General features: G+C 35.0%; 1 protein-coding gene across 12 annotated transcripts in view; it reads right to left on the bottom strand.

Moving 5' to 3' along the window:
• Positions 1–909: 909 nt before the first annotated feature.
• Positions 910–23,089, bottom strand: part of LOC106878978 (uncharacterized) — a 198,143-nt gene continuing 175,963 nt past the window's right edge. For 6 of the 12 annotated variants that reach the window (XM_014928353.3, XM_014928354.3, XM_014928355.3 and 3 more), the window contains 15 exons: positions 22,333–22,538; positions 21,472–21,542; positions 20,217–20,298; positions 19,130–19,255; positions 18,831–19,022; positions 16,294–16,386; positions 14,643–14,761; positions 12,538–12,608; positions 11,205–11,319; positions 10,082–10,190; positions 8,008–8,190; positions 6,461–6,591; positions 4,844–5,012; positions 3,766–3,873; positions 910–1,872 (listed from right to left, as the gene is read on the bottom strand). In XM_014928353.3, coding sequence (XP_014783839.2) covers positions 1,750–1,872; positions 3,766–3,873; positions 4,844–5,012; positions 6,461–6,591; positions 8,008–8,190; positions 10,082–10,190; positions 11,205–11,319; positions 12,538–12,608; positions 14,643–14,761; positions 16,294–16,386; positions 18,831–19,022; positions 19,130–19,255; positions 20,217–20,298; positions 21,472–21,542; positions 22,333–22,538 — 1,898 coding nt within the window. In that variant the 3' untranslated portion in view covers positions 910–1,749. The remainder of the gene's footprint in view (positions 1,873–3,765; positions 3,874–4,843; positions 5,013–6,460; positions 6,592–8,007; positions 8,191–10,081; positions 10,191–11,204; positions 11,320–12,537; positions 12,609–14,642; positions 14,762–16,293; positions 16,387–18,830; positions 19,023–19,129; positions 19,256–20,216; positions 20,299–21,471; positions 21,543–22,332; positions 22,539–23,089) is intronic. The other 6 variants (XM_052966146.2, XM_089350385.1, XM_089350380.1 and 3 more) reach the window with 1 other exon arrangement.

Below are 23,089 nucleotides of genomic sequence, written 5' to 3'. Positions count from 1 at the left end.
ATGATAAATTTAAATGCTAATGGGTTAAATTATGCTCTGAATTTTTAAATAATACTTAAAAACAATTCTTCACTATGTGTTCCAGTTTGTTAGCATGATTATGTTTTACTTTATGCTCAATTATCAAACAGTTGCTTCTGGCCAAAATCCCCCTTAAGAGGTTGGCTCTTTAAATAAAGGGTCGATGGTTCACATCTCATTACTGGCATTGTTTTATTCTGTGTCTTGTCATCACTAAGAATCAGTCTACCTGAATGTAAACAGTCATTGAAAGGCAGTATACTGCACTTCTAATACATAGTAGAAGCACTGAATAACCTGTGGACATTTTGTTAGCATGAAATCCTAGGTCCATTAGATTGGAATTCTGTTACAGAGAGAGTCCCTTCAGAAGATGTCTCCCAAGTGCTTTAAGCTTCTTAAAGATTAGGATAAACTCTAGCCCCACTCCCTTTTACGTCTTCTAGGAACAGTGAAGGATTAAAAAAGTAAAACAGAAAAGCAACCATTTATCTCTGCTATTATAGATTATGCAAATTCAGCTACTAAATAGTAAAATGGGAATGTTAAGTATTTTCGAGACAAATAAAGGAAATATACTTCACTTAGTGGTGGCAAGATGTTAACTCAATACCCTATGGAGTCAGTAACCTAGGCTTAACCACTGTTGATTATAAACCTATGGAGTAATAAAGAGAAGAGGAAAGTATACTTTGAACATTACACTAAACTTACTGGGAAATATATAAATATAGTACAATCATTTCCTTCAAAAACTTCCCAACTGAGCATTAATGGTGTGATATAAATGCAGAGGAATGATATTTACTGCAAGGCACAGTTTTAGTTCAAGAGAACTACAACAAAAATAGCAAGTGATTACAAAGGATACACCATAAGTTTTCTTCATTTTTCTTTTCCTTTTTTTTTTTAATTTGATGTAAACCATTTCTGTCAAATGTCTACATATGAAGTTCAATAAATATGCTTTGAAATCAATTAAACAAAAAAATATTAGGTACAGTGATAGAATAATGTAAGGATGAAGAATTCATTAAGTCTAACAGCTTGTTGTGACATAAATATGAACAAAAAGAAAAATTTCAATCTAATTAGTGAAAACTGAAAAACTATCAAATTAAATGGATGCATATCAAATCAGAAGAATAAATAATATTTTCTTCACTTTGATAAAAATATAAACTGCTCAACGACCCGTGACAATAGCTGCTGACATATGTTTCCCGTGAAACAAATAAATAAAACTCAATATTTAAAAGAATTTTTTTTTTAAATGTTGACATTATCATATTTTAAAATCTGTAAATAAACACAATTATGATTGACAGTACTTTCAACTGAAAAATTTACTTCTTTCTTTTTAAGTCTTTCTTCGCCTAGCTTTTTGTAGGAAATACACAAGATAAATTTATTTCCATGTTGAATGTATCTTTTTTCTGTTACAAGCTATCTCAGAATATATGCACATGTAAAGAGGGAGAAAGAGAGAACAGTGGTGTGAATGTTGAGTGAATTAATGTATAAGTCTGGTTGGTTTGTTTCTCCCATCCATAAACATCAGTAATTCAGATTATATCACAGCAGAGTTCTGAAAATCAAAGCTTGACTGAACAAAAGAGATCTTCTTGTATGATTCACAAGCCAAGTAGATGATGAACATACGGTAATAACTATTCGCCATTAATCAGACTTTCTGTCTAAAGTTCAACAGATTTGGCTAGTCAGTATTCAGCTTTTTGATTCTGGGCGTTTCACTGATTTTCGTTTCGGACTAGGATCAGTAATAGCATTGTTAGTTTCCTTCATGCATAACCGGTTGGAAGCTATTTTCAGAAGTTCCTCGAGATTTTCCTTGAAACATAAAATTAAAAAATAAATATATGTGTACATATAGACATACATATATGTATATAATGGTTTTTAACATAAGTACAAATCCATACAGTTTTATTGTGTGCATGTGCGTGTTTGTTAAAATATATTAATCCTTGTATCTGACTGTTACTTTAACAATACATAAAGGTTGAAAATGAAAGTCGATGTAGAGTGATTTGAACAAAGAACATAAAGAGTGTAAGTAAATACTATAAAATATTTTGTATTGTTTGCCACCAATTCTGCCGTTCAACTCGTGTATGTTTGTATACACACACATACAAATATATATATGTATTGCCTTCATATATATACAAATATATATATATGTATTGCGGGCACATATGTCATGACGATGACATATATGCCGGCATGGAAGGCAGACATTAAACAATGATTATGATGATACACACACACAGACACAAACAAATACACAGAAGACATTTTAAAATCTGTAAATGCACATATAATAGAGAATTCTAGCAAACATCTGAGAGATTTTGAAATTCACAATTTCTAATGATGCTTTCATTACACATACTATCTTAGCTACAGAGTATAAACATGTTTACACTTTTATTGATCTATATATCAACTAAACTTCTCTCTACATAAACCTAATTATCCAGTTAACCCTCTACATGAACCTAATTATCCAGTTAACCCTCCCAGCATATTCAACTTATTTCATGCATCAAGCTTTGAACTCAACGCTTTAATGCTATAATAAAAAAATTCAAGCACACTATAAAGTCTCAGATCTCCCAATTTATCAGAGTTAAACTCGTTACATAGTTAGTCCAAGACAACAGTCTTAAAATCACACACACACCCCTCCAATGTAGGTGCATGGCCTGAGATTTTGGGAGGAAGAGCAAGTCAATTACATTGACCCCAGAGCTCAACTGGTATGTATTTCATAAACCTCAAAAGCATTTGAACTGAAGAGGTAAAGCTAGAAGAAATGTTAAGCATTTTGTACAGCATGCTGATGATTCTACCAATTCACCACCTTCTTAACTCTCAATATTAGTAGCCAAATCTATTTGTTATTTTTAAAATAGGGATTCCATGCTTTAACGACAACAAATAGGTTCAAACAGCCTGAGACTTCACAGTATGGCTTGGATCCTGGTCTTCATATTTCCTTATGGCATGTCATTCAAAGAATATGTGAAATAAGTTGAATAAAATATAGATATTCCATGTTTGAGATGTTAATAAATAACATCAGTGGTTAGACTTCAACTCAAATAATATGAAATCTCAGCTCAAGTTGAGCTGAGGTTTGCCTTTCATCCTATTTGCATATCTGAAGAGTCAGACCAATATGTTGTTCCAAAGCTCTTGAATAGGGTTTTTCATGACTCCCCTGATCCCAGTGAAACAGTTAAGAACATAACAGAGGAAACTCTTCACTCTGTGTCCATTTATATCTTTCAGTTACCCAAAATTCATAAATGATCAATCAGGAGGAAATGCAATCAAAACAAACAGTTTTCAAAATCTAATTATCATCTTGAGAGTTAATCAACAATAATCATTTCTTACAAGATACAGACACTGCTCAGTGACCATTAGGAAAAGAGAAAAATAATACTTTCATCCAAAACATTATTGCGGTTAGCTATTCTAGTCTGTTGTAGCCTAATGTTAACTTACCACTGTTTCCTTATCTAACTTAGCCAATCACAGCTTTAAAATTAAAATCAACACTTTTGCTACATTCCTTTTCCTCCACCACCAATCCCACCATACTGAAAGTAAATTCCCATAATATTCCCCCACACACGAGAAATAAATAAAGAGAAGAGGAATAGTTAAGTATAAATATTAGAAAAGGAAATAAGTAAGAGATTAAAAACTTACATCAGAAAATCTGTAATAAAGCTTACAGGCTTTCAGGTTTCGCTTCTTTTGGATGTGAGCAAGTGCATGATCCAAACAATACAAACTTTCATCTACTTCATTCACAACCTAATTATTTAAAAACAGAGATATTAATTAGATGAAAGTATTATTAAAAGTAAAAAAAAATGTAAAGACAAGTTCAAAGAGTTGATATATTAGTGAGGTTACACAAGAGTAAAAAATTAGAGTGGACAAGTATGGTTACAGAAAATTGTAACATTTTGCTTTGCTGAGGAAGCCAAATAAATCTGAAATACACCTGAAGTTCTCACCAAAGATCAGAGTCACTCTTCATTCAATTTTTATGTATTTAAATTTTAGTTTCTTCCCTTGCATTTCTTGATCAGAATTAATCAGCGAAGCAAATGATTTTTGTTTTCTTTTTACTACAGATAATTTTAATAAAATATCTTGTAGTTCATTACATTAAGTATGTTAACCCTATACTTAATTATGTTTTCCATGCAGAAGGCATCCCTGTGTACTCCTACCCCACCTTCACCAACATCTTTATCACTCAAAATCTTTATATTTCTCAGTCACCTACAATCTGGCAGGTGCTGTTAACCCTTCAGCATTTAAAATGGCCATGTGTAACCAAAATATTCAACATGTTTTATATTTAAACTGGCCAAATTTGGCCTCTCACACCAACCCAACAAAGTCATCCTAAAAATAAACAGTCACCTCATCAAAATCGCAAAGCTACAAGACAATGCATGATTAATTCAAAATAATTTGAATAAATAAGCTTTATATTTAACAGAACAATCTGTATATTGAAGACATTGTTTGACAGTGTTTAGCTGACACAGTTTAATAATAATGAAATATGTCCAAAATTGCTAAACACTAAGGAATAAAGTGTTTTCCTGAGAAATTTCAAAGGGGTGTAGTCACATTAGCTCCAGGGGTCCCAAAGTACTTTAGAACATGAAAAGCTTATGAATACCAGAACGCCTCATTAATTAATTAAATGAAAATAAGTTTGAGAAAATTAAATAGTTGTCACACAATAACAAACAAATTATTTTACCATGGAAAAGTAGCAAATCCTTTTGTAGACTTCGCATCTATTTTCACTGCTTCCGTCATTGGCACGCTTACGTTTGAAAGAGGACACTAAAGGTTCATGAGCATTCATTCGTGCAGAATTCTTCAGACCAGCATCGTAAAGTTGTTTCCTCAATGATAGTTCATGTTCTCTGATAATATAACAGACAGATACAAATATTGGCACAAAGCTAGCAATTTCAGAGGATAGTGGGAGAGGGAGAAGCCAGTTACATTGATCTCAGTACTCAACTGCTACTTATTTTATCAACCACAAAAGGATGAAAGGCAAAGTCAACCTCAGCAGAATTTGAACTTAGAACATGAAGACAGATGAAATGCTACTAAGCATTTTGCCCGGTGTGCTAATGATTCTGCCAGCTTGCTGCCTTAAGACATGCAAATATTGATTTCAAATTTCAGCACAAGGTCAACATTTCCAGGAGATAGGGGTAAATTGATTACATTAAGCCCAGTGTTCAACTGGTACTTATTTTATCAACCTTGAAAGGATGAAAGGCAAACCTCAGTGGAATTTGAAGTGGGAATGTAAAGACGGACGAAATGTCACTAAGCATTTTATCCAGTGTACAGAGGATTCTGTCAGCTTGCTGCCAAAGACAGAGATACAAATATTAAAAAAGGAAAATATCACAGTTATTTCTGGAGATGTAAAAAGATCTTTTACAGACAACCTTCCTATAGCCAAAACAAAAATGAATAAATAAAAAAATTATTTCAGCTTGAACACCTAAACATTTACAAAGATTAACACCTACATTTGATTATTGTTCACATTGCAAGATCAGAGCAACTATCATACATATACACAGTATTAATGGCATCTACATAAAAATTTATCTTACCACTGGGCAAGCTTTTAATGCATAGTTGGAATGTGTCCTCTCTCTCTAGCATACTGCAAATGCAATTGTCTCTGCATCTCCAAACTAGTCACCATACAACATATAAAACTTCATCTGCTGCACTAACACCACCTCCACCTTCCTTTACCTTAACTGAATTTCAATGAGATTCCCTACTAAACACTTAACCAAAATATTCCATTTAGTTTTATCAGTGTTTGTATTCTTGGAGACTTGTAAACTGTTAAGCCTCACCCATCACCACTCTATCTTGCTTCTTCATTGTTATTCAACAATAGGATCAAGCAGACCTATGATCAAAAACATCCCAACCAGAACCACCCTCTCTTCCTTTACTGCTTAGACATCAGAAGATCTACATATAGTTTCCCTTCAATTATTATTTTTTCAATAGTTGTAATAAGTAGCAAGATGCTGTGCTAGTAAAGATATACCCAATCCATGCAAACATGGTAAAAGTGACGTGTGATGGTGGCAATAAATATCTTCATAGATCATTAAAAAGATAGTTTACATATTATTTCAAGCTTTCTATTTTATTTGAGATTTTTAAAACTGTAAGTCGTTGAATGTTACACAAATTTAGACTTTGATATTTTTAAGATTAAAACCCAACAGTCCACTACACATACAAGAGGTATAAACCTGCATTCATGAACTGACACAAACCTACAGTTTATTGTGTGAGTTAAGTTGTCATTGTTGATACTCACATGGCTTTTATTAAAAATGGAATGGCTTGCATTAACAATTCCTCAGAGACAGCAGGCTCAGTTTTCACCATATGTCGGAGCAAAGAATCCAAAGAAAACATCTCTGGCCATAAACAATTCTTTCGCAAAACCTAGAACAGAAGAAATTTCAATTAACATGATTTTATATATGTATAAGTATATTCTTTTATTCTTTTACCCGTTTCAGTTATTTGATTGTGGCCATGCTAGAGCACTGCCTTTAGTCGAACAAATTGACCCTAGGACTTATTTTTTGTAAGCCTAGTACTTTTTCTATCGGTTTCTTTTGCCAAACCACTAAGTTATGGGGGCATAAAGACACCAACATCAGTTGTCAGGTGATGGTGGGAGGACAAACACAGACACACAAAATTACATGCACATATATATATATATATATATATATATATATATATATATATATATATATATATATATATATATATAAATACACACACACGACGGGCTTCTTTGAGCTTCCACCTACCAAACCCATTCACAAAGCTTTTGTTGTCCCAAGGCTATAGTAGCAGACACTTGCCCAAGGTACCACGAGGTGGGATTGAACCCAGAACCATGTGGTTAGGAAGCAAGCTTCTTACCACACAGCCACTCCTGCAGCTATATATATATATATATATATATATATATATATATATATATATATATATATATATATATATATATATATATATATATATATATAAGCAACAGTAACATCCACCCCTAGGGGTCAGCCACATTTAAGTGGCAATATACTTCACTTTATCGTGCAGTTACTGTTAATACCTAATTTAGAGAATTAACATTGCTTGTTTTCACTTTTTCGATATCAGTGAAGAATTTCACTGGAAAAAGGTACATAAGATTGCCAAGAATTTATCTCTGTCATCGCAGATCGGACGCCGACAAAGGGAAATAACCCTGAAACCCGGGTCCGTTCGTGCGACAGATTTCGATGGGAGGGATAACTTCCCTTGGCAAACAGGACACAGTCGTGTGTCGATAAGCCAGCTGGAGGAGATGTCCTCCTGGGGCTAAAAGCAACAGTAACATCCACCCCTAGGGGTCAGCCACATTTAAGTGGCAATATACTTCACTTTATATATATATATATATATATATATACATAAAAATATCTATCCATTCTACCCAATGTACTGGGTTCTGTATCAGATAATGTTTGCACTATTTTAATATACTTTACAACTCATACAAAAGCACCCATTACACTCTCAGGGTGGTTGGCATTAGGAAGGGCATCCAACCGTAGAAACCATACCAAATCAGATTGGACTCTGATGCAGCCTTCCAACTTGCCAGCCCTGATCAAACCATCCAACCCATGCCAACATGAACAACAGACGTTTAATGATGATGATGTGTGTGTGTGTGTTTGTGTGTGCATGCATGTACATGCACCCACATATATAAATAATATCTCTCTAAACAATTGTGAACAGGTTTTCAAGTGCTAAAAATTAAAAGAGACATAGACTGAGGAAAGCAAATGCTGCATTAATTACCTGAGCAATAGCTTGTCCAAGTGGAAGCCAATCTGGAGTGGCATATGGCAATGATTCTGAGATACTAAAGCCACAGTTTAAAGATGCCGTGTAAGTAAATGGGAATACAACTACAAACTGGTGCTGTTTCTGAACAATTCGGCCAACAGATACTCCTTTTCTAACCAATAGTTCAGGATTCATCTGAAAGAACATAAGTAAATAAATTTACTGAAAATTCAAATTGAAAGTGAAAATGAAGATGAAAATATTTATCACTTAGAATTAATTACTTTAACTTGATATATTTCTTGCAAGGTAATTTATTTTATCCAATAACTGTGTAAATATATATTAAATGGCATTTAAAAAAAAATGCTAGCTCATTTCTTTTCATGACAATGAATTTAGCAAAAGCACTCAATTCACCACAAAACTTCTGCTGAAAATACTGCAAATAAATTGCATGGTTATGATGACAAGGGTTCCAGTTGAACCGCTCAATGAAACAGCCTGCTTGTGAAATTAATGTGCAAGTGGCTGAACACTCCACAGACGCACACACCCATAACATATTTCTTAAGGAGATCCAGCATGACACACTATATGACAAAGCTGGTCCTTTGAATTACAAGTACAACTTCTTTTTGTCAGCTGAGTGGACTGGAGCAACGTAAAATGAAGTGCCTTGCTGAAGGACGGACGCAAGGCACCACTGGGAATGAAACTCATGAGCTGAATACCCTAACCACTAAGCCATGTGCCTTCATTCTGCTGCAAATAAACACTATAAGGCTGTACAACCAAATACTGTAAACACTGTACTAGTGTCCCTGTAAGCTTAATTGTCATGGCACGTGTAAAGACATTCGAGCGAGATCGTTGCCAGTGCCGCCAAACTGGCTCCTGTGCAGGTGGCACGTAAAATACACCATTTTGAGCGTGGCCGTTGCCAGTACCGCCTGACTGGCCTTCGTGCCGGTAGCACATAAAAGCACCCACTACACTCTCGGAGTGGTTGGCGTTAGGAAGGGCATCCAGCTGTAGAAACTCTGCCAAATCAGATTGGAGCCTGGTGTAGCCATCTGGTTTCACCAGTTCTCAGTCAAATCATCCAACCCATGCTAGCATGGAAAGCGGATGACGATGATGATGATGATGATTCCTCCCAAACTTACAACTGACTGCTAGCTATTCTGTTCTAGAGATATGTTCCAACAAAGTCACTGCGCAGTTAGCCTGCTAGAAATAGCAGCCAAATATGCCTCAAACTTAGCACTACCATCTTAAAACTATTGCAAGTTCCAGTCCTTGTTGCAGTGTGGTGGTTTGTGTGTTTCACTGACCCTGAGAGCTTTGCCAGTGGAGTGCAAGCCTCTGGTTAAGGCCTCCCATGCTAGACAGATCAAAGGATAGAGGCCAGACTAATATGGACCACCACTTCTCAGAAGTAAAAATGAATCTGTATAGGGCCAACATCCCTACCTAGAAAACATCAAAGTTACAGAAACACTGATGACAATCTAAAAGCAAGACCTGGGAGAAGAAGGCCTTTCCCTCAGAGAAACATGCAGGATACTGAGGTAGACTCACAAATGTAGGAATCCGACTGGAGAGAAGCAGAAAAGAGCCCAGGATCAAGAACAGAGGAGCAAAGTTGTCAATGGCTTATGCTACATGGTGAGTAATGGGCTAAAGTATCTTAAAACAAAGAAGGATACATTGGATTATGTAATCTCTAATATACAAATAGATGGAACAAATTTGGCTGGAAGAGAAGTGTCATTCAAGCAAATGTCACACCAATCAGAACAGCAAACAAATCTCTTTCCAATTACAGTTTATTGCTTTAAAATAATGGATAATGTAGTCCTAGATACACTATGTCTGAGAAAAGACTGCATGATCAAGGTAGAAATACTTTTGACCAAAGATTTACTCAATCAGAGTTGGCCTTGGGCTAAACAAATATTTACCAATGAAACTGTTGGATCGTAATGATGGATTATGATGAAGATAATTATAATGATGACGACAACAATAATAATGATGGTTTCTTTTATGATAATAGTTCAAATGCATAATGAAAATATACCATAATAAAATCTTCTTTGAACCAGCCGTCATCATCCCACACATGACCTGGAACAAGTTCTTTGATTGCTGCTTTTAGATTCTGCTTCAGTTGCTTTGGAATGGAATACCTGTTAATGGGATAAGATTAGATTAAAATACACACTAAAAATCCAAGATGTGTGTGTACATGCATGTGTGTGTGTGTGTGTGTGTGTGTGTGTGTGTGTGCATATATTGGGTTTTGATGAAATTTTTAAAGATATAATTAGTAAGGACTTGGGTTCTAGTTCCACTTCAAGACCAGAATGTAGTAATAAAAGTATTTGAGAAGTCCTAAACTATGATATAACCAATTACAAGCTTGTAAAATTGTGAATGACAAGAAAAATATATACAACCTAACATTTTAATATTATAAACTCATTTATCCAGACAGCCATGTCTTTTATATTTATGAGTTGAACAAGTTTCCAATTATAAATATTTACCAAAACAAGTGTCTTTCTAATAAACTGGCTTGCTCAAAACCAACCATAGTTTCTGTCTCAGGTAGAATATGATATGTTTAAAACATTTTTGATTTCCATGTGTACAAAGATATTAATACCAAATGTAAAAGCTGTTCTCTTAGCTCAGTCATAAGAAACAGAAAAATACTACAGCAAACAGCCAACAATGACGGCACCAACACAACAATCATTGTTTCTATGTTCATTTTTCAACACTGACAATCTGTTGACCAAAACTTCTTTAGGCTGTATTTATAGCCAGAGGTCTTATCTGAAACCAAACTGTATGAGTTTTCAAGTAAGGTACATCATTCCCTTGGTCTTCACATGATAAAACTCCTGAGCTACTAGATATATTGTTTATGCAGGTCATATTAAATCCCACCATCAGCCAAGGCACTATTGTGAAGATACACGGAGGCAAACACATACACACACACAGAACTTCTATACAGTTTCCATCTACTAAATTTCATTCACATGGCATTGGTCAACCTAAGGCTATAGCTGAAGGAATTTGCTCATGCAGAGGATTGAATCACAAGCCATGTGGTTGCAAAACAAACTTCTTAACAACACAGTCATGCCTGCACCTATTATTACAAAGAAATATGAGAAATCCTTGTTACTTACCAAATGAGATCAGCCCCAGTATGTAAATAATGGATGTAGGGCAAGCTGTGTCTGCTGGTTGACCAGCATGAAGTTGTGAATAACATTCCAATATGGAGCACAGGCAGTGTAACACCTAAACAAAGAAAATACTTTTTTAATAAAGAATAATTACATTCATTAATAGCTAATCTTTTGGTTATATTCTCAGTGGAATTCATAAAATTTATGATAAATTCTGAAAAGAATGAGCAATCTTGGCTAGCTCATATTCACTTTGGCCATTAGCAGTACAATCAGCAGTCAGACAAATGTAGATTCATCTTGTATTTGTTACAGTACACACAACTACACTTTGCATCACATTCTGTACAGTTTGATTACAGATCAGAACTGAGAAATGTTGAGCCAATGAAGAAGTCTCAACATGACCTGCTAGAAAGAGCCAAATCCTTAATATCACATCCTACCATCTTAAAAAAGGAGAGGAGCAGACAAGATAAGGCAGTTGTAGATACTTTTATAAAGACAATTTTGTCACAGCTGAAACCGCTTTGATACTCTCGCTTAATTAAGACTGACCTGAGGCTAAACAATGATAACAATAAAGCTAGAGTCAGCAGTTGAATGTTACTCCCAAATATTTCATCATACTACAACTTGAAAACCAGAGTTTGTTTGTGACCTCATAACTTAATGGTTAAGAAACCAACAGAATAAGTACCAATTTGTTTGACCACACCTTTCAAAATGGTGCCCCAGTATGGCCAGCATTCAATGAATGAAACAAGTAAAAGATAAAAGACGGTCCCACCTGTGACCATTATGTTGTCTTTTATCAGGCATAGTGTACATAGGACTACATTATCTTATATGCCCTTCTTTTTAGTAACCAGAAGGGTGATGAACAAGTTTTTGCTACTAACATTCAGCAAGGGGACCAAGTACACAGATTCCCTTGTTGGTTTCCATTAAGCATTCAATGCATTTAAAGAAAATAAGGTTTGAAAATTATGAAAATGTTTTAGCATCTTTTTAATAACATGCATTCAGAAACAATAACCTTGATGAATATTTAATCTGAGAAAGTGATTTTGGGGGTCAAACAATGATTTGCTGTATTGTTAAGAGGGAGAATAACCTTTTCAGAATTCTCAATTTAAGTGTATTAAGTTAATTGCTAAATTTTATACCATTTCTCACTTTTTTGAATAAGAATTAAAAGATTTGAAAACAAAATGGTATCACATAATATTGTTTATCTACACAAATATTTTTGTTCATCTATTATGTAATAAATGAAATTATTTAAAGTACAAAGATTTACAATAGTAAAATGAATGTCACCACTCACCAGGTATTGGTCCCAAATGTCTTAATACTGATAAAGGATTTTGAGATAATACATTGAAGTTCCAGCCATGTCTGAAATAAACAATACAAACAGCTACAGTTAAGTAAATAGAAACTATTATATATTATTGACATCAAAATCAATGGAGCCATTCTTTTTACATTCCAGAAATCAGTTAAATAACATTGCTTAACCACATCTGTTTAAATTTAGAGTGATAGTCAATATGGCCAATAACAACAATAAGTAGAAGTCTTAAGTAGAAAAGTATTCTTTTCATTAAAAATAGCACCTACCTACCAAACTGTTATACATTCGTATGTATCTAGATAACTAACAAGAGACATAGCAGTTTTCAATATATGAACAATTTATACAAAGGATATAATAGATATAATATAAAGGACATTAAGGCAAATATATATAAATAACTGCCATCATCGCCATCATCATCAATTCATATAAAACCAACTAAATCTAAGTTGGGATGTAGGTCTACTTATCACCTACTTTAACACTGTCACGATTCAGGGTGCTTTTAGTGGAAGTTACTCTTTTGGAAGCATTCACACCAGATCTTAAATGAGGATGTTACTTCCAACACTGCTCTACTCCTTGAATAGTGCCACTGTTTCTGAGAGTGTAAAAAATTCTCATTTGGTGGAATGAGAGACCTGAAATATAGATAGCATTTCAAGAGGCTACCTATTTAGAAGCATATAATCCTATATCCCCTTCTCCATCAGTTTAAAACCAACATCCCAGCACACACACACACAGACTTTTAGGATTGTAACCACCTGCCATTGACTTCTAGGTGAGATATTTACAGAGATCAACACAATGGCTAAAGAGAACATATGACTTATGAATTCTTATTCCTTCACTCACCAAAATAATTCCTAAATGAACTTAATATAATTGAAAATATTCAGCTCCAAAGAATGCTTAAAAAATAAGTCTGGATGTCATGAGGATGATAGAGACTCAGTTACATAAATCATGCTCCAAAATATAACAAGTATAACATGAACACATTTAATGGCATTAGAATATTAGTTTCAAATTTTGGCACAAGACCAGCAATTCTAAGGGAGAGGAGTAGTCAATTCAATCAACCCAAGTACTCAACTGGTAATTATTTCACCTACCACAAAAGAATAAAAAGCAAAGTCAACCTCAATGATATTTGAACTCAGAACATATCATCATCATTTAACGTCTATTGTCCATGCTGGCATGGGTTGGACAATTTGACTGGGCTGGCACGCAGGAAGGTTGCACCAGACTCCAGTCTGATTTAGCATGGTTTTCTATGGCTGCATGTCCTTCCTAATGCCAACTACTCTGAGAGTGTAACGGATGCTTTTACATGCCACCAGCACAGGTGCCATTTGCATGACACCGGGGTGTGTTTATGTGCCACCTGCACGGGTGCCAATCTGTGTGATACTAGTATCTGCCATGACTGTGATTTTGCTCGGCTTCATGGGTCTTCTCAAGCACGACATAATGCCAAAGGTCTTGGTCATTGCTTCCATGAGGCCCAAAACTCTAAAGGAACTCAGCCCTTTGCCTCCATGAGGCCCCCATTAGTTCATATTTCCATATACTTAACTATAGATTAGTGACCATCAGATTAAGAACATGAAACCTTTCCAAAGGCCTTATAAGTCAATGAGTGCTAGATACTATGCCTCATTAAAAACTTCTCCAGTTGTTTTACAAGGAAGAGAATATTAGAAGTACCTCTTCCCAGCACCAAGCCAAACTGCATTTTATCCAGACTAATTCTCATCCTAATTAGTTATGCTGTGACTCTTCCAATATCTTTCATAACCGAGACATCAACTTGATACCTCCTATAACTTACTCTTACTACAGCCTCTCCTCTATCCTTGTAATAGTCAATGAAGATACTGCTACACCAGCAAAACATAGTCACAAGAAATACAGCTAAGCATTTTGACTGACTTGCTAAAGTCCAAGTAGCAGTCACACAGAACAAACATTAAGCTACCAAACTGGATATCATAAAACATTGAGATTAGCTCCCTATGGGTCAACCATTGACTCAACAAATTCATAATTATCATTAAACTTACTTGGTGTATGGGCTATCTTTCTTGCAAGGAAAGAATGTTCCCTGGTTCCCTGAGTTAATATGTCCACACTGGACAACAACATGTGATGACGCTTCTTCAACAACTTTCCAGTAATCTGACTGAAATTGCAAGAGAAATTACAAAAAAAAATTAATCATAACATGGCAAAAATATTGACTGTTTCAAACACTCCTATTGTACCTAAACAGCCTTAGTGGGTGGCTGGCTGTTTGTAATGTAGTTTTACTGCCTAGATGAGCCAACGGATGACATTGACCATTCGCAGTATTTCCACAATCCTTAAAACTATAGTTAACCATGTTGCTCTCAAGCCATACATATATTTTGATTTTTTTTAACATGAAATAGCAGTAAAGAGTTGTTCCCCTTGAACAAGTATTTGCGTATGCGCGCGATAGTGCTACCAGCGGTTCCATTGGTGCTTTGATGTGCCAACTAGGAACGTAAGTTATCGTTAAAAATGCAAGAGATAACATCCTACCATGATGGCCACAGTCGGATAGACCCTTGATCAAAGATCTACTCGTTCAGAAGTGACTCGGAGCTAAACAACTAAAACTTAAGAAATGATTTCTGAGTATTTGATTGATCACCTCCATACTATATCAGCACAAGCAGAACTTCACACTTCTTTCTAAATAAGTTACCAATGATTCTTTCAAGGTATGAGATATTAAGTAAGACTTGACGTCTTCATCTGATTAATTATCTCACTTTATTTTCTACCAGCTCAGCATGATTGAATCTTAGCTGACTAACGTTAGGACCACTGAGTTACTTTAACCACCACACAATGACAACATGATGAGCTATTACACTCTTAAAACAAATAACAATACTGTAGCCATTACCCCAAGACAAAAATCAAGAAAACTTTTTTATAAATTGGTAAAAGAAAACTTTAACATTAGGAAGTCTGGAGAGATGAACGGAAGGAGCAACCTCCTAACAGTGGCAACCACCACAGAACCACAGCTCAGTTCCTATGGTGTAACAAGAAAACTGGATATATGTAACAGGGTGGAGTCAAGACAGTAGAACAGTTGCTAACCCACATCAATGGGAATATGAATCTATATTCAACATGTCAGGTTATCTCCATAAGCCAGACTACTTCATGTTGCACTGTCCAACCACTTTGATCCTGGAGGAATATGAAACAATCCATGAAGATGGTGAGGCATAGATATTTGGATTACTATAGCCCCAGGTTAATCAAAGCCTTGTGAATGGTTTTAGTAGATAGAAACGAAAGAAGCCCATTGTACAATACATATGTATGTTACTGACTCTTTGTCTTGCCATCATGTGATAGTTGTAAGCAAATGTCACCATCATGGAAGTGGTGTCTTCTTTCCAATCTTCCCTGTCTAGTCATGGAGAGATGTTACCTTACCTGGAAACAAGGGAGGGTTGGCAACAGGAAAGTCATCCACCTCAACATAATCTGTCCAACCCATACAAGCATGGAAAAGTGGGCATTAAAATGTTGATGAAGCATCAATTAATTAATAAATAGTTTAGCTTAATCATGTTCCTTTACTAGTACAGGTATTTCTAACAATAAATATGATCATACATTTTGGAGATTTGGAGACAGAAGTAGTTAGATGGATAATAGCAGACTTACTTCAACTTGTTCTGGAGTTGGATCATCTCGAAACCACATAGACTGTACATTCCGAGACACTCTTTGGAAGGCATTGATGGAAGTTGTTTTACCCTGGAAGTTTTAAAGATTAAAAGATATTTATATGTACATAAAAATTTTTATGCATTGATTCACAATTCATACTTTTATGGAAATTTTTATTTATACACCAAATATCAAATAGAGATATATCTTGGTATATTGGATATAAGGTGCAGGCGTGTCTGACAAAAAGCTTGTTTCCCAACCACATGGTTCCAGGGTCAGTCCTATGACATGGCCCCTTGAGCAAGAGTCTTTAAACCAACCAAAACCTTGTGAGTGGATTTGGAAGATGGAAACTGAAAGAAGCCAATGATGTGTGTGTGTGTCTTTGTGTCTGTGCCCCACCACCACTTAACAACTGGTGGTTTGTTTACATCCCTGTAACTTAGTGGTTGGTTTTCCAAAAGAGACCAATAGAATAAGAACCAGGTTTTTTAAAAAAAAGACCTGGAGTCAATTTGTTCAACTAAAAACTCTTCAAAGTGGTGCCCCAAAATGTGCTGCAGTCTAATGGACTGAAACAAATAATAGATTAAAAGACAAGTGAAAAGAGTCTACTTCTAGCTAAATTGCTGACAAATTCCAGAACAGGTAAATGATCTGTATAGGGGATGGGCATTTATAGATTATTTAGGAGAGAATTGATAACAAACAATGTGATGTGGCTAACAGTATATTTACTTAGTTATTTTGACAGAGAATTTATACAAAAGTTTAACGCTGGATATTGTTTACATTTAAATCTGAACAGTTACTTCATAACTGGTCATGGTAACTACACTGTAGCAAGCATACTGCTCTACCAGAGTGGTTGGCATTAGGAAGGGCATTCGGCTGTAGAATGCCTTGCCAGATCAGATTGGAGCCTGGTGCAGCCTTCTGGCACACCAGTCCTCAGTCAAACCGTCCAACCCATGCCAGCATGGAAAGCAGACATTAAACGATGATGATAATGATAATCTAGTAACTTAAACAGTCATTTTATGAATGTTGCAAAATATCAATTTTCATAAAATTACTAATATTCCAATGAGAAAAGAAAAGAAAAAGATTTGATCAGCAAAATTTATGAACTAAAAAAGAACTATAAATCTTGTGTCTTACTCTCACATGGGAATACATCAATATTGATATTTTTTCATGTGGATGTGAGTATACTGATAGTTTCCACATTATCAAATTCATTTTCCTGCTCCATTCCTGTCTTTCTCAATGCATAGTAATTTTTTACGAGCGAGATGAGCGTGGCCGTTGCCAGTACCACCTGACTGGCCTTTGTGCGGGTGACACGTAAAAGCACCCACTATACTCTCTGAGTGGTTGGCGTTAGGAAGGGCATCCAGCTGTAGAAACACTGCCAAATCAGATTGGAGCCTGGTGTAGCCAGCTGGTTTGCCAGTCCTCAGTCAAATTGTCCAACCTATGCTAGCATGGAAAGCGGACGTTAAACGACGACGATCACAATGAAATTACAAAATGTATCAATGAGAAAAAGGAGAAAAAAAAAATTAATTTGGTCAACAAAAATTAAATAGTAACCTTGCTACACAGTAATTACCATAACTTATATTTTTATTATTTAGTTTGAAAAAAAAAAGGTGGTGTTTATTATATTTGCAGACCAACTTAAATTGGTGAAGTGAATGTAATCATTTTCCAGCTTAAACTTCCTTAAGTTGTTACCAATAGGGAAAAAAACATGGTTTGAAAGGAAATTCTAGATACTTGCAAGTGTAGTAACAACTGATTCTGTGAAGTATTTACTACAAAGCTTGATGAATAATCCACATTTAGGATTAGGAAAAGGAGATGCAGGTGCATAAGATGCACTTAAATTGTAGCAGTGATAGAGAGCTTGTTAGTTAGTTCCAGAGAGCAAGGAAGAAGGGGCAACTGCAGTAGAGGTAGAAAGGAGGATATAGAGGAGACAGTGAGCAAATGGCTGCAGTGTTTTGGTTAATAAGGTTTTCCTATTAATGTCAAAGAGCCCCTGCTCCTCAACTTACTTTTTTGCTTTTGGTGGGAGAAATGTATACATGACTAGCAGCTGTTCTCTCCCAGGTATATGAGCAGAATTCAGCTGAACTATTTGAAGACAAAGTCAAAAATGCACCTCAAAAACTATACTTCATTATAGAAAGCAATAAAGTCACCACAAAAAGTCATAAGAAATTGTTAGGAAGGCATTTGCAAAGGTCTTTAAATAATATAATAATTATAAAATTAGAATATTGCTGATGTAGGAAAATAAGAGAATGACACAGAAACAAATAATCACTGCATGCAAAAGGGCTTGCTGCATTCCTTTTCATTATTTAAACATTAACTGGACTAACTTCAAACAATTAATCATCCCAAACTCTAGTTTAAAGAAGTTCTAAAACAGGTAAATGCAAACCCCTTTCTTCTCGCGATGATTTAAAATTAGCGATAAAAACAATGTAAACTGCAAAGTTTGCTCTTCCCATTACCTTTGCAACACAACAATCTATGGTGTCTTCTGTGTGTTGTCGAGACATTCCATTCTGTCGTTGCTGTAGTTGTTGCAAACGTTCGTCTGTTACTTGATGCAAAATTTTCGTCTTTTCCTCTTCAGAAAGCATTTCATAAGAGAGCAGATATTTGCAGTAAGCATTGTAGAGCTTTGTAGTCCGATCCTGGGCCTAATAAATTAGACAGAAGGAAAGAAAAAGTTACAAATAAACTCTAAGACTAAACCATTGATAATAAAATAGTCTGAAACAAATGAAAACAGAAAAGCAATACTTACTTGTTTTGGAATTTTAACCATATCAGCTACTTTGCTCCATTTCTTCTTATCCATTACATTCTGCAGTCCGCCATACTCTTTGACACTAAGGTACAGACGAGCTAAATCTAATTCAATGCCACCAATCTTAAAATGAAAAAAAAAAATTATTGTTTAAATGTACATTTCATGTATACAATTGGCAAGAGTTTTGATCTAAAGCTACATATTGGAACAGAGATTGTATTTTAGAAAAGCCATCACACACCCGTGCCAGTGCCACATTAAAAAGCACTCATGCCAGGTCACATTCAAAGTAGTCATATTGGTGCCACACTCAAAGCATTCGTGCCAGCACCACATTAAAAGCACACGACAGTGTCAGGTTCAAAGCACTTGTGCTGGTGCTACGTCAGAAGCTCTTGTGGCTGGTGCCACGTCAGAAGCGCTTGTGGCTGGTGCCACATTAGAAGCACTTGTGCTGGTGCCACATAAAAAGTACTTTTATGCCAGTGCTGCATAAAATATACCCAGTACATTCTGTAGAGTGGTTAGGTGTTAGGAAGGGAATCCAGCTGCAGAAACCATGCCAACCCTTGCCAAATGGTCCAACCCATGCCAGCATCGAAAATAGATGTTAAATAATGATGATGAGTTAGATATACAAGTATAAAAAAAGTTAATATATAGCATATAAATATTTAAAACAGGTTTTAATTAAAACTTTATAACAAGTTTTATTGATTATTTACACCCCATTCTGAAGTATTTAAAAAAAAACAATCAAAATACTACCACACCTCACTAGTGGGGTGTATGTCCCAACTTGAGAAAAACTAACCTACTGAGAGTTGTTAGGTGCCACTGACAGATATCATATCTTGTTCTTGTGGTTAAACTTGAATTCAGCAGCTCTAAAACAGTTAACTGCTTTGCACATAGACGCGTTGTGAGGGTGAGTGCTTGTGTATATATTTGTGATTGTGTGTATGTATGTGTGCTTGCAGGTGTGAGTGTTGAGAGAAAGATAGAGAGAGAGAGTGTGTGTGTGTGTGTGTGCATGTCTTTTGTCTGAAGAGGCTTAATAGTATTTGAAAGGATTATTTACCAGTGGAGGTTCAGTCAATTCAATACCAACTGAGGAAAGATGTTTCTTTATGCATTCCATCTGCTGTATATTTGGACCCCATCTATATAATTATAAGAAAAGAAAACAGAATTTTAAAAGGTAATATAGGACACTTTAAATTATCAATATGTTAATGAAGTTCATAATAATAAAAAATAACAAACAAATGTATCATCACTGCCATCATCATCATTTGACTGTGGTAGCAGATGGTCATCATCCTTCTCCACCCAGCTCTTATCAAATGTAGTTGTAACTGGGGGATTAGTCCTGCACATTGACTGAATTTGAATTCAAAATGCGAAGAATTGACTCAGATACAAAAAGGTATCTCACTGAACATTTTAACAATTTTGCCAATCCACTGCCACAGACTGGCACCTTAATTAGCTACTGCACCTGCTGCCACCACCACCACCACCACCACCACCACCACAGGATGTGTCCAGGGTTTTACAGTTCATTACTTTGTTGTACTGTTTCAGCTTGTAATTCATGTAATCAATAGTCTAGTACTTAAACTCACAATCATTATCACTTAATTAGTTATCTAAGAAAATAAAAGGTAACATTTAATTGTCAACTTCCATTTCAATGATCATTTCACAATGTCTTTCAACCTTTTTAAGCCCAGCTGTTCACATTAATATGCATTGCAGAATGTTTGCAAATTGTGATATTTGATTTATGTGAAGTGTTTTTTACAGATATCTGTTGAATGCACAATTAAAAGCAACCATAGAGTAGCAAAATATGTTGACCTTAGTAGCTGAAATGTGATATAGAAAAAGCTCTCTTGGTTGGGTGAAGAAATCAAGGTTTGTTCCCCCGTCACACACGATCAGTGTTATTTAAACTTTATTTTTTTGCCTGATGACTAAAAATTATTGGTATTAATTATTGGTACTAAATTATTGCTAAAACTATTTGACCTTTGAAAACTCACTTTTTTAGGAAGAATTTTAACAGTTTGAAGAGAGAGAAATGTAGAAGACCATAGCAAAGATTGCATTCAATTGAAAGGAACTAAGCTTCCACTGAAGTAAATACTAATAACACATCAGGAGAAATATCTTAAATGTTGAATACATTCATTAGAATTACAATTAAAATATATATATATGCATGCCTAATATATTTCAGAGAGAGAGAGAGAGAGAGAGAGAGAGAGAGAGAGAGAGAGAGAGAGAAATGACAGCCATATAATATATATTATTGTAAATATATTACTTACCGATTTAACATTTTGTGTATATATTGCACTTGGCTTGTAAATCTCATTTCTTCATTAATACAGCTTTCAAGCTAAAACAAAAAAAAAAAATTTTATTATGCTATCATAGTTTGTGTGATGGGTGAAATGTAGAAATTGATCAAATCTTTTAAGTAACAATAAATAAATGCATGTCAATAAGGTATATAATAATAAAAAAAAAAAAAACTAAATAGCTACTGAATTAATTTTTGTTAAAATTCATTTTTCACTAATTTGCTAATTATTGTTGTAATAAAGTGCTGGATTAGTAGAAATTGTAACTCTACACTTTCCCAGTATTTAGCTCTCTCTTTCTCAGGTGGCATTTGGAAGAATCATTAATGAACAGGACAAAATGTTTGGCAGAATTTCTTACAGCTCTTTCCATTCTGAGTTCAAATGTCACTGAGGTCAACTTCGCTTTTCATACAGAACCAAACTAAATAATATGAAAATATCCAGCCTGGGGTTCTGCTACAGAGATAATTTACAAACTTACAAAAATATGCTTTCCTAATTTAATAAAACAAAAATGTAGTTCTCTGTGAATGCTGAAGTATTTTATTCCGCAAGAACATTCCAATGTGACAAAGAACAGAAACAGTACTGGGTCAGATTGAATGTCAGTATTTAGTTACTTCCCTTCAGATTCTGAATGTGAATATCATCACAGTCAATTATTCCAGTCATCTTTCTGGGACGACACAACTATCAATCATATATCAAGATCAGTTTAATTCATGATACTCATTCTTCTGGTAATTTAAGAAATCAAATATGGCAGTAGAGATATGGAAATATAAGAAGAGAAGGAAACCAAAATATAAAGTCATGCAATACCTTCCATGAAGCTGGGGGTACAATTTTGCACATTCCAAATGGTTCGGCTTGTGTTTTGACAGATTCTATGTAGGCTAAGGGGTCTTGAAATTCTTCATCTGACGGATAAAAAATTGGAATGTCCACAATTCGTGCTGGTTCTCCTTCCTCTGGAAAAGAATCACATTTAACTTCTTCTTCAGAACTTTGTTCAGATTTCTTCCCAACTGTATTAGAAAAAAAAAATACATATATAAAAATAAAGTATAGAAATACATTGTTAAGATTTATTCCTTACATAGGCAAGACCTTCAGTTTACTGAGAAGTGAAATATGATACTGTGGCATTCATTTTTTTTTTTAATTGCATTAGTGTAGCAAGACTACAAACGAGAATCCTCAAAAACAAATAAATGGGAACACATCCTACACACTGTAATGTTGATTACATGTAACCAAAATTTATAGGGGACATATATAGCGAAATGAACTGACCCACTTACCATAGATGCTTCCCCCTATCCCTACAGTAGTGTCTATGACTTTTCATTTTTCAGGACCTTCCAAGAGAAAGGGAAATATCCTGAAACCAAAGAACTGGCTCCAAATGCTTACAACCAAGAACAGTGTGGTGCAATGTTAAACCAGGTAATGAATTAAATCTACCACTCAAGATCAAGTCTACTATGCAATTATTTTATCAACTATATCAGAAATTGAACCTAGATTGTAGCAAGATGAAAGTTCATACTGAAACAGATTCGGTGAGGTAGTCTAC

The sequence above is a fragment of the Octopus bimaculoides genome, chromosome 1 (genome assembly GCF_046866305.1).
Source record: "Octopus bimaculoides isolate indiv1 chromosome 1, ASM4686630v1, whole genome shotgun sequence".
In the NCBI taxonomy this organism is placed as follows: domain Eukaryota; kingdom Metazoa; phylum Mollusca; class Cephalopoda; order Octopoda; family Octopodidae; genus Octopus; species Octopus bimaculoides.
The sequence above is the reverse complement of the archived record's forward strand: the minus strand, read 5'-3'. Positions and strand labels throughout refer to the sequence as shown.